The following is a 12,108-nucleotide window of genomic DNA, read 5'->3' as shown; positions in this document are numbered from 1 at the left end:
GAAACAGGCAGCCCCACACCACTACCGCTAGAGCTGTGGGGCTCAGAGACCATGCTCAGGAGTCCTGCCCCCCAGGCCAAGCCCCACAGACCCCTGAGCTGAGATCTTTATGGAAGGAAATGCTCAGTCCTCAGGGTCCTGCTGCTGGGACATGCGCCCTAAGTCTGATCACTATTCCCTGCAGCGTTCACTCTGGACGAGTCCAAGGAGAAGCCTTCCCTTCAAGTGTATCTGTGGTCAAAGCTGCCCTCTGACTTAAAAGCGAGATAGCTGGGGTTTTGAGGCCCAAAGAGGCTTGCCTCTGGTCTGAGCTGAGCCTGTTTCCCAAGCAGACACAGAACTGTTGGCTCAGGGCAGGCAAAGAAAGGCCTTGAGAGGCAAGGGGAAACAATTATTAGTAATTACCATCAAGAGAGGCCCCCAGGGAGGCGCAAGGGTGGGAGAGGAAGCTGAAACTGGCAGACTGCTTTTGGGGGAGAAATTGGAGAGAGGGTGTGTTGTTTTTCTCCACTGAGAGAGCAAGACCCATCCTGCCATGGTTGCCAGCCTGAACTAAGTTCCTCCTGTATGGGGGCTGTGTGTGAAGGTGGGGAGTGGGGGGCAGTGCAGAGGGCACAGGGGCATGCATTCCTGAGATTCCCAGACCAGCTGGGGTGCTGGGGGGAAACTCCACACTGAGGGGACAGAGCGTGAAGCACAGCAGGGAAAGGTGACACAGAACACCGCAGGACACCAGCGACGCCTGCACAGGCCCCTACACACACGCCCTCGACTCCCGAGACCCTGTGGGATGGGGTAATCTGCTTGGTGTTTCCCTCCTCACCGCCCTGATCCTCAGCCTTCCCTGTCCAGGTTAGAACCAGAGGCCTCAAAGGAAAAACTCTGCTGATGCCTAGAGTTGGGGGCACAAGTGTGGGAGGTGAAAATACAGACAGTGGGGGAAAGGGTTGTCTTAGGAGGGTGAAGGGGATTCACCAGCTCCCTTTCTCAAGAAGCCAAGAGGAAGTGAACGAGAGGAATTCCCCCTGACCCTGCAAACCAAGGTGGAGAGACAGATGAGGACCTCAGTTCTGCTCATGAGAGCAAAGAGGGAGGACCGGACTTTGCAGACCCCATGGAAGAGACTCCTCTCTGGCTTCGTGCGAGGAGAGCTGCCACAATGTCCAGGTCAAGCACGTGCCCTGCTGAGAAACAGCGCTGCCTGCATGGAGGCAGCAGATCACAGGGCTTTGAAGGGCTTCAGAGACACATGCTCTTGGCATGGAGCCCGCTTCTATTATTGACTGTGTGAGACTGGGCAACTTGTTCAATCTCTACACTCCCCATATTCTCACCTGAGAAATGGGGATAATGATAGTACTTACATTAGGTACTTGTGAGAATGAAACGAGTTAATGCACATGAGGTACTGGCACTGGCTGGGACCAGGCCCCAACATGCTCACTTTTATCATTAACCAGACATGAGGTGAACCCCTGAGTCAGGTGGAGGCCATCCAAACGGAAGGGCAGCCTGGTCAGAGAGGCAGAATAATGGTCATCCATACACTCCTTCAACAGGTCTCTCCTTCGCCTGTTCCAAGCAACAGGGACACAGAGTGAACAGGATAGACATTTTAGAGAGAGACAGACCAGACAAATGACTGAATAGTCAGATATTGAATGCTGAACAGCGGAGATAAGGGAGCTAGGGCAGGTGAGAGCTGGGGTGTGGTCTGACCCTGCAGCAGAGCCCGAAGTGAGGGCGCAGTCAGGACACCTGGGGAAAAGCCCTCAGACCAGGCAGCAGGAGCCAGCAAGCAGGGTGTGTGAGACGTGAGACAGACACAAGCGTGGCTGGTCAAACACCAAGGGGCCTGGGGGCCGACTGCAGGGGAGCTGCCGGAGATGGGCAGCAGCCACACAGGGCCTCAGGCGCGGATCACTGGCGGGTGATGGGCTGGTGGGAACCAGGGCACAGGAGCAAGGCAGAACACCGTCCTAGGGCTCAGAGAGGGTGCCTGGGCCACAGGTTCCTAAGGAACCCCAGCCCTTCGAACTTTCTGCTGTACCAGAGACCACAGGACACGTCCAGTGTGGGTGGGGCCAGAGGCCGAACCTGGTTCCCCTGGGCCTGACCCTCACCTGAGGGGGTCTGCCTGTGTGCTGACAGGAGGGCGGACGCAGGCCATCATCAGTTCAGGAGTCACGCCTGAAGGTGCTCCTTTTCACCCCAAAATGTTTTCAAATGGCTGCCTACAAACATGTTAGAATTCAGTAATGTCCTGGAGACTATAAGGGGCTCTCCTAACTCAACACAGATAAAACTGTTTCACCAACATAGATTTTTTTTAGAAGTTGGTAATTTCTTATGTCTTAGTCTTTGGCCTGTGAGCCTCGAAGGGAGAACAGCGGCTTGCTAGGAGGCAGGGGTGTGGGAGAGGGCCGAGGAGACAAGGGATGCTGCTAGGGTGAACTGAGTCCTGACTGGTGTGTTTGGCCCAGGAGGGCTCTCTGGCCAGCTCCACAGACATGTCTGGTTTTAAAAAGTGCCAGGAAGCCACAGATTTGCATGTTATTTGTGCTCCAGGCTTCAATTCCAGTATGTGGAATGAAATGAGTGAATGAACAGTATTCACTCCTGGTTAAGGGGTGGACTCAGGAATCCAGACCACACCAAGGATCCAATCACTGGTCCAGCTTGGATCAGGAGACACAGACACAGAGACAGAACCATCAAAGAGACAGAGAGACAGTCTTAGAAAGACAAATACCATCAAGTCCTTTTTAGCAGGTAGTTTCCTGTCAAAGCAAGTAAGCAAAATCCACAGTCTATTTCAGATAAACCAACTTTTAAAAACTAGGGAGGGAGTCACATATAGATAGGCAGATAAAGGTGACATCATCCCTAACTCATCTCCATCTCTGCCCCTCCATCATCCACAGAGTGTCAGACTAGACCAGGTACCTATGAGTGGGCCTTCTTGATAAGGCCCTTTGCTTGGTGTCTGCCTGGCCTCCCAAATTAGTTAGATTGTAAGGTCCTCGCGGACATGTGGTCACACCATCTCCTCACTCACTCCACCTTCCAAGGCCCCCAAACCCAATGCTTAAGCACATGCTTATTAAACATGTGGCATGAGGCCCCCCAGGAGATATCAAATGAGGAAATGCCCTCCAGAGACTTAGCTCTGGCTAACAAACAGCCATAGGCAGTGCGTAAAACAGTCCGCTTAAAGGACAAGGCAGACAGCAAGGGACCTACAGTCTCAGTCTGAGGGACGTATAGTATCCCTAGAAACAGAAAAAGATGGGGAAAAACCACATGTAATAGAAAGATGTGTAGAAAAAAATGCTTTGATTTGCCCCTTGTGATGGAGACTGAAACCTGTGAAGAGCATGCTCAGCTGCCGAGGAAGGGGTTTCTGTTGAGAGCGGACGGCGCACTGAGCTCGAGACCAGGGAGGAATTGTTTGGGGCCGCACAGAGGAGCTGGTCGCTGCGGGCTGCCGGCATCAGTGGCCCTTTCCCCACCCCCTGCACGTCTGTCTTTCTAAATACATGTTCAATCGAGTTGCTCCAGGCTAGAGAAGCAATTTGCACTCCTAGTTTAATAGCACCAAAACCATTCACTGCCCTCAGTGGCAATATGTCTTAGTCTCTTCCTGATGTAAAAGGCAGATTACAATACAAATACCACATGGTGACTTGGTGATTATAAGGATGCAGACATCCAGGTAAGATTCTAAGAAAATGTAATCATGGAAGGCTTCAAGGAGATGGAACTTGGGTATGTGCTTGTAGGCACTTGTGAAAGGAATAAACTAGTACACCAAGCGAGGCGTACCCAGCAGACTAAGGACTTGGGGCTCTGTGTGAGCCTCTCTCCCAGCACTATGTCCTGCGAAGGGTGGAAGGGCAGTCTCCAGAGGTCAAGTAGTTGATGGCTACTCCTCCGCTCAGGATGGGGAAAGTCAGCAGATAGGATCCGTCCCATAAGGGTAAAGCCTCTCCTCTGTGCCTTAACTCTAAAACCAAGCCAGTGTTACACTGGCTTTAGACTTTGAATCCCTACCTTGATCAATTTTTATTCCAAGCAACATGATGGCCCTCAGGAACAGTTCAGAATCTTAGACTTTGACAAGACCCTGGACAGGTGGTCAAACTACTCACAACCGGAACTCTCCCTTCCCTAGCCCTCACTGGCCGGGGGGGCAGCCTGCACTATCGTTTCTCCAGCGTTGCTCTTCTGGTTCAAAGTCTCATTTCTCTTTTCCTTCCCATGGGGGATGCATGAGTAAGTCCCCCTTATCTGACTGAGCGGCCAGCATGACCCCATGTATGCTTGTCCCTCCCCACCTCCAAAGCTGGGAATGGCAGTCATGGGCTCCTAACAGGCAGATGTTAGCATTCAGCACAGGTGAAATAAGGCCCTGGGCTATGAAGGTAGAGGCCGGCCTGAGTCTTACTTGTCCCTTCCAAAGTTTTAGGGTGGATTTGAAGCTGTGGGTCGATTGTTCCTGGCAGAGAAACATGGCACCTTTCCCAGGAGCTCAGCATGCAGCATATTCTAAGTCAACGATGGGCCCTGACGGCCTCAGGCCTCCTTTTTGGGCCCTCTTCAGTATGTGGACCCCCAGGGTAAGAGAGTCACACTCCACTTCACTCTGGCCCATCCAGGGGGAGCAAGGGAGAAGACAGAAATCAAGGGACAGCCGTCTCCCTTACTTGGGCAAGACATATTTGTGAGTCAGAGGGATGGCACAGGACCAAAGGCTAAAACATTAGAACTTGGGGCTTTTAAGTGAACCCTCTTCCTTACCCCCTACCCAGTAAAGACTTTTATGAGCCCCATAAAACCAGGTGGGGATGGACACCCTATGGGATGGGGCTGTTGGCGGGGCTTGTCCTGGTCCCTGCGTCTACCCCCAGACATGAACACCTGGGCTAGCATCGGCAGGACCAGTGGACAGAAAGTACCAGCACAGCGTCTGAAGAGGAGGGAAGCCGACACCAGAGAGCACGAAGCACCTCATACACAGAGGAGTCAGTGTACACAGGCACAGGTCCGACAAGGGAAAAGCACTCACATTCCACCCCGAACAGGAGCCACAGTGGCTCTCAGGGGATGAATGGGGTTGACGGGCCTCTGTGCCTCAGACCATATACTCTCAAATGGGCATGAACAGTCCATCTGGCTTTTTCTGTACAAGGGTCCAGGAGTGCTTTCCGGGGCTGTCTGTTGAAGGCTCTCTATCTGGCATCTAGAGTATATCATCCCTCAAGTGTTCCTTTTTTAGGACAGGTAGGTGATTATGATGATTAAGAGCACTGAGCACAGGAACAGGGGAAGACAGGAGACGAGGAAAGTAACAAGCTTGAGTCTACAGCAGGTGAAAAAGGACATGCCAGCATGCCCTTGGCCATGGGAGGCAGTCTTTTTTTCTTTTTCCTCCTGGTCATCCAAGTCCAACTTTAAATGAAGGAGAAAAGAGGTTTCCAGATGATAGTCCTGCTCTCGTTAACTAGCTTGTTGGAAAGAGTGGTCCACTATGTAAATCTGTTGGGTTCCCACTGAGCCAACCTGGGCCACAACTTAGGTCTTGGCTTGCCTGGCCCACCCATGAAGAGTGGTCTCAGGATCACTAGCTTCCCTTTTCCAAACTGCATTGGTCAGAAAGTGGGGCCAGGTTCAGACAGGCTCAACATCCCTTATAAGGTTTTCCAAGTGCTTTTGTCGTGTGCTTCATTCCCTGCTATACGTGGCGATAAACACTTGCTGCTCTGTCTGTAGAGAAAGTCTGTGAGGAAGGGAAGACAGATGGTATCTAAAAATGGATAAACAATAAACAGAGAACTATCTTGTTCTGAATCCCCCAGACAACAGTGAGAGCACCTGAAACAGCCAGGCCTTTCGATTCCTAGACCAAATCTATACCACACTGCCGCCTTTCAAGCTGTCACTTAAATATAGTAAGCGCCTAGAATCAGCGTCAGGAGCCCTACAACGAGCCTGCATGCCTCAGTTTTCTAAAGGAGAGCATGAAAGGTCCCAGCAACTCATATATAGAAAGCTATTTATTTTCTATGGAAAACACACACATACACACACACACACACATGAAAAAAAAAAAAAAGAAAGAAAGAAGAAAAAGAAAACAAACAATAGTCTTCCCCCAAAAGGCAGGCAGGCAGTCATGAAAACGACAGGACATTTAGTTGCTGAAGTGGAAATAGTAACATTCAGTTGACAATGGAATAGTTAAAAAAAATAGTTTTCTTTTCAAATTGTAACCTGTGGTAAAACATAGAAAAATGTACTAAACAAGCTTGGTATAAAACAGAGTAAATTTTTCAAATAAGCCTGGGGAGAAAGCACAATGTTGGAAAGGATGGGGCACAAGGGGAGAGGAAAAAAGATTTCATACAAAACTACCTGTTACTATACAGAAAAAGGTATAAAATGTCCCTATTTTGGTGCTTCAGTACAAAATAACACTGGCACTGGACCATGTCACTACCTGGCCTGGGGGGCACCGAGGGTAGGAGGCTACAAAGAATGACAGGAACAGTGGCTTTTAATCTAAGGAGTTGACCGTACAGATTCCACCCGTTTTCTAGTTGAAAATCTCACCTCCCTCTGTAACCATTACCCCTAAGCCAAAGTTCATCCAGGCCTCAAAATATTGTTAGAAGTCCACAAACACCCTACACAGGGGCTGGGAGCTGGGTGTGCTGGAGCTAAATGTGGAAAATGGAAATAAATGTACAGGCCAAAATGGTGAACATATTCAGCCTTTAAAAAAAAGCACATCCCTGTGAAATACATATATTAAATTCTCTGTGGTTAGAAACACATCTGAACTAGCCACAGACCAAGCTAGACCCACATTCATCAATGCTGGAATTCTATGCTGAAGACTGCGGGCCTTCTTCTTGGGCAGGAGGTGGCAGCAATGAAAGTGGTGCCTGTCGCTCTGTTCCACCTCCCCCTAGGTGGGCCTCCCCCACAGCACGTTCTGTAAGCACATGCAAACCCCCTGCTTTTAAGGAAAGGACTGCTCGGGGCATTGGGGTCTACCCAGGGCTCGGGTGTTGTGCTTCAGGGTGGGAGGAAGCTACACATGATAGAACAGCCTTGCATGGAAGCAGACGGATTTCACAGAGGGGCATATAAATAGGAAAAGGCCTGGAGTAGGGACTTACACAGGTGCCTCAAAGTCCAGTATACAGGCACCCTCCTGACGACACATCTTGAAAGTCCTGTGTGTATATGTGTGCGTGCATGTGCTGGTGGTTTTCATCCCCACCCTTTGCCCACGCCCCTTCCTCTCAGTAAGTAAGGCCTAGCAACAAGAGCTCACAGGAGACCAAGACTCTCAGCCCCCAACAAGAACTGAGTGAGGCAGGAGTCCTTTGAAAACAAGAGGGCAGAGCTGAAGACATGAAAAGCAGTCTCTCTTCAGCTTAGGGATGCCCCTCACCCCTTTCACAGCACCAAAGTTTCTTTGCAAAAATAGTATCTGAGATACAAAAGGAAAGGCAGGTGTGCTTGTGAACGCGTGTCACCGGGCCTGGTCCCGAACCGAGGGCTGCACAAGACAGAGGGCGAGATCGGCTGTTCTGAGCTGGTCCCCATGGTCAGTGGCTGCCAACTGAGACAGTCCTCACAGAAGCCTCCGGTGGAGGATCTCCCAGACCATCCGCTTCCGGAAATATGGCATGTGTTGCTGCGGGGACATGAAGACATCCTTAACTTCCGTTTCTTTTATCCAGGCCCAACTCTTCCCTTATGGAGGTTTCAGCTAGTCTCAGTTGCATTTCTGCTCTTTGAACTGTTCATTCCTGATTAGGTGTGACTTTTTTCTTTCTACTGCTATCTCTATTACTATTTTCCACTGGTACAGCCTAAGGCTTACTGGGCGTTGCCAGGAGTCCCCAGGCTAGACCCAAATGACTCCAAAGTTTTCAGAATGGTGTCTACCAAGTCCTCTGTGTTGAACTTTTAAGAAGGTATGAAATCTGAGGCCTGAAAATAAAACACTCACTTTTCAGAGGAAGAGTTGTGGGAACTACAAGAGTCAGCTCCACCCAAGGGCTACAGCAGAAAATCTGGTAAAGCCGTTCATTTAAACAGAAGTAAAGAGTTAAGTGGAGGATGCAGAATAAACATAAGCTATAGTCTCAATCTACTTTGGTCTCTGGACAAAAGTGACAGACCACATGGACAGAAATATATCACAAATTAAGAGAAGACTGACCAGCTGCACCAAGTGAAGGGTAGGAAGGAGGGTAGCAGACAAACTACGCTAGGTAGTCAGGGTGTGACCTGCCCCACAGCCTCGCTGCTGGCCAAATAAAGGGCACTGAAGAAACCTGGCTCTGGCCCCGGTCTCTGTCTCCTACAGGGTCTGAGGCAGGTGGGGGAGATGAGCAGAGAAGGCGGCTCTGCTGCTCACCAGGACTCTGTGACTGCAACAGGTGATGTATGGTGACTGAGGATGTGGCCTATCATGGTCCTTTCTCTTGTGATGTGGCCCAGCTAGTAACCACCAGTATTAGGAGCCACGTGGAGAAGCATCTATCAGCAGCCTGAACAGGGGGTGGCCGTGGCCCCACAAAGGCCTGGCTCACCTGTGTGAAGCTGATGGGTCTGTCTTTGGTAATGCAGTCAGCATATTTGCAGGCAAACATGCCACAGTCACTTCCATTCATCTGCTGTGGGATTTCCTGAAGGACGAAAAACAGCAAAAGGGTGACATCTTTCCAAGCTTCCTTCCTCCTTATTCGATTTATACATAAGAACCAAAGGATATAAATTTAACAGGTTTCCCTGAGTTTTGAAGAGATGACCCTCCCCCACCCCCACTCAGAACAACTCAGACAAGAAAATAGAGCATCCCAGTCAGGCCTGTGTCCTTCATATTTATTATATAGCAGACTACCTTAAGCTTCCATGACACATAAAGATGTAAAACCTGGTCCCTCCACAAGGGCCAATCAGCAAACATTTCCCACAGGAGTGAAAAGCTTAGCAAATAGCTGGACATTTAGAAAACCTACTTCTCCATAAGAAATACACTCCCAGTTTTCCCAGAGAGTTTACTCTACCTTCTCGGAGAAACCAAACAGCCAAGCTGAAGTCCGGCTAGACACTATGACAGAAGGTCCCTGGGAATCAGGCAGTAAAACCCTTCCCTTTCCTTCCCAAATATCTGAACCTCATGATGTCCATCTCCCTAAGAGGAAAGGTACCTGGCTTCTCTTGCTGAAGAGCTGCCAGCCATTGGTGTCAAACTCTTTCCTTCTCTTGTCAATGCTTTCTTGCTTCAAATATTGCCTAAAGGAATTAGGAGAATGAGATGAGCTGTGGGGAACACTGATGGCACCTACCACCCTAACAGTGGGGCTGACAATCTTCGGGAAGAATTTTCAGCTGCACCTCTGGAGAAACAGTATACAGTGCTGGAGGCGGGGGGATCTCTGGAGTGCCAGGCTGCCTTTGGGGCTCCCACAGTTCATGCCTACCCTGTCACCCTAAGAGAAGCAGGACCTCTGCCTCTGATACCCAGCCTCCTTCTACCTACTGTTCCTCCCAAGGACCAGTTTTGACTCTTTCCCTTGGTTTATATATTCTTTTAGAACTCAGTCTAATGGAAGAATGTTTCTCTAGCAATATGAAGATATTTGATTCTAGCAATATGAAGATTTTTAGTCTTGATTCTCTCTTCTCTGAAAATTCAATCTAAATCAACAATCTGTTGAGTGCACACCTCGTACAGAGCACTCTTCTTAACTGCTCACCATCCTGGAACCTACCTCCTCCTGGCCACCAGAGCAGTATAGTGAGGAACAGGCATTTTGGAAAGGGAAACAGGTGCAGATAAAGAGCCTTGCATTCTGGCTCCCCACTGAGTCGCTAACTAGTAGGACCCAAGCAAACCACAGCCACTCGGTGGGGCGTGGCTTCTTTATCTGAAGAATCAGAAGGTTGGATTAGATGATTTCTACGTGGTTCATCTATCTATCTAATCAATCTCTCTCTCTCTCTATCTATCTATCTATCTATCCATTTATCTATCTATCTATCTATGCTATATTTTAGTGCCCTGGGACAGTAATTGTCCCCATTGGAGCATATTTTTGGTATTATAAAACTTGCTTAAATATATAATATCCCTTCTTACTATGAAGACTTCCTTTATTAATCACTTCATTGACAGTACCAAAGAACTGAATTCAATAGCTGGAAAAATACAACACATACCCAACACCAAACTCTTCTGTTCTCAACTCCTTACTTACAAAAGGATCCTGCAGGCCTCATTGTTTATCCCACCCATAGAGTCATAATAGGTAATATTCTTCTTTCTGAAGTCCACAACCTGGGAATAGAAAATCTGTGTGTTTATAAAGTAAAGAAAACGGGTTTCTCAGCTTTTCCCTTCCCTGGAACTTGGAACTTTTTGCCAGATTTCCAATGAGATCATGAAAAGTTTGACTGATGCTTAATCCACAGAAGAAAGAGGAACAGGAGACTATTTACATAGAACTATTATGGGGGCCGAGTAACGGGTGGTCCCATTTACTGCCCTGAAACCTTTTCCTAGCATTCGGGCTCTCCATCTGCAACATGGGCAACACTGAAGACACAATGTGCTCTACACAGAATGTTAGCTGAGCGAGATGATTTCCACACAGTTCCAAAAAGATGGTAACAGATCCTGGGTCTTGTTTCTTTACCTGGAGAATTTCCTTTTGGCTTTATACTTTTCAAATGTAATTTAAAATAGATTGTGAAATAATTCTTATACTTTTGTTAATACAGTAAGCTACTATATCCATGTTCTTAGCATCATTAAAAAAATACTAAACTACCAAGTATGCAAAGCTAAGTCACAATTAGGCAGAAAAGAATCATTGCAGAATCTGAATTGGCAGCATCATTAAAAGGTCACTTTCTCCCCATGCCTGGCCTTGACACTGCTTGGACCTTATAACTTCTTTTTAAATATTTCCAGCAAAGGAATTTCAGTTTGGAAATTCCAAAGTACAGTTATCTCCCACTCTTGACAGCAAGTTCGTTAATCTATCCAGTTTTCAGCGAACTAAGTATTACTCTATCATCCGGTGTGAATGTAGGACCACTGCTCACTACTTTCTGTAAAATACATCATGTATTTTAAATTGTATCAAAAACAGGAGAAGTACTCACAGCAAGACACCAGTGCACTCCTAGGTGAATGGGCACCAAAAGAATGTCAACAGAAAATACATCCACTTTCTTTGTCCAACGTTTCACTGCCTGATAACCAGCCGTTTTTAACTTAGTGAAAAAAAAGGTATTAAACGCATGCACACTTGGCAATTCTTTCTCTTTACTTCGCTCCATCAACATATTCATATAGAAATTGATGATCTGTGGGAAGAAATCATATGTATTAAAATAGACACTCAGGCCTTTCAAAATTGGTGTGCCATATAAAGGAAAAGCAGGTGTTCCATCGCAAAGCATGTTGTTATTTCCTAATCAATTAAGATTTCAGTATGTATGGTGACTGAGGATGTGGCCTATCACGGTCCTTTTTCTCGTGATGTGGCCCGGCTAGTAACCACCAGTATTAGGAGCCACACGGAAAAGCATCTATCGACAGCCTGAACAGGGGGTGGCCGTGGCCCCACGAAGGCCTGGCTCACCTGTGTGAAGCTGATGGGTCTGTCTCAGCTCCATGTCTCATGCCAAATTCTGACTAGAAGGGAGGAGGGATGGAGTGGTTATAAATAGTGAAAATAGAAAAAGTGATGTACACGCATACATTACATGCATATGTACATATGTACACATATAATGTGCACACATAAACATATATGTACACAAATACACACACATACACACATGCACACACACAACGGGGCTTGAGGTACATATGTATGTACATATGTACACACATTATGTGCACACATAAACATATGTGTACACAAATATACACACACATACACGCATGCACACACACACATAACGGGGCTTGAGGTACATATGGGCAGATGCTGGCCAGACTTGTAGAAGACTGAGGATTAAGTAAAAAACTGAAGAAAGAGGAGGAAATGATGCTAGAAGGTGAGCCTTAGA

General features: G+C 47.8%; 1 protein-coding gene across 5 annotated transcripts in view; it reads right to left on the bottom strand.

The window, feature by feature from the left end:
* Positions 1-2,746: 2,746 nt before the first annotated feature.
* The window catches only part of SENP1 (SUMO specific peptidase 1), a 56,210-nt gene continuing 46,848 nt past the window's right edge, over positions 2,747-12,108 (bottom strand). For 4 of the 5 annotated variants that reach the window (XM_036904739.2, XM_036904741.2, XM_036904740.2 and 1 more), the window contains 5 exons: positions 11,194-11,397; positions 10,284-10,363; positions 9,234-9,318; positions 8,613-8,708; positions 2,747-7,708 (listed from right to left, as the gene is read on the bottom strand). In XM_036904739.2, the coding sequence (XP_036760634.2) occupies positions 7,646-7,708; positions 8,613-8,708; positions 9,234-9,318; positions 10,284-10,363; positions 11,194-11,397 (528 nt within the window). In that variant the 3' untranslated portion in view covers positions 2,747-7,645. The remainder of the gene's footprint in view (positions 7,709-8,612; positions 8,709-9,233; positions 9,319-10,283; positions 10,364-11,193; positions 11,398-12,108) is intronic. The other variant, XM_057487501.1, reaches the window with a different exon arrangement.

Source organism: Manis pentadactyla, chromosome 10 (assembly GCF_030020395.1).
Source record: "Manis pentadactyla isolate mManPen7 chromosome 10, mManPen7.hap1, whole genome shotgun sequence".
NCBI classification, from domain to species: Eukaryota; Metazoa; Chordata; class Mammalia; order Pholidota; family Manidae; genus Manis; species Manis pentadactyla.
Note: the sequence above shows the minus strand (reverse complement) of the source record. Positions and strands in the feature narration are given on the sequence as shown.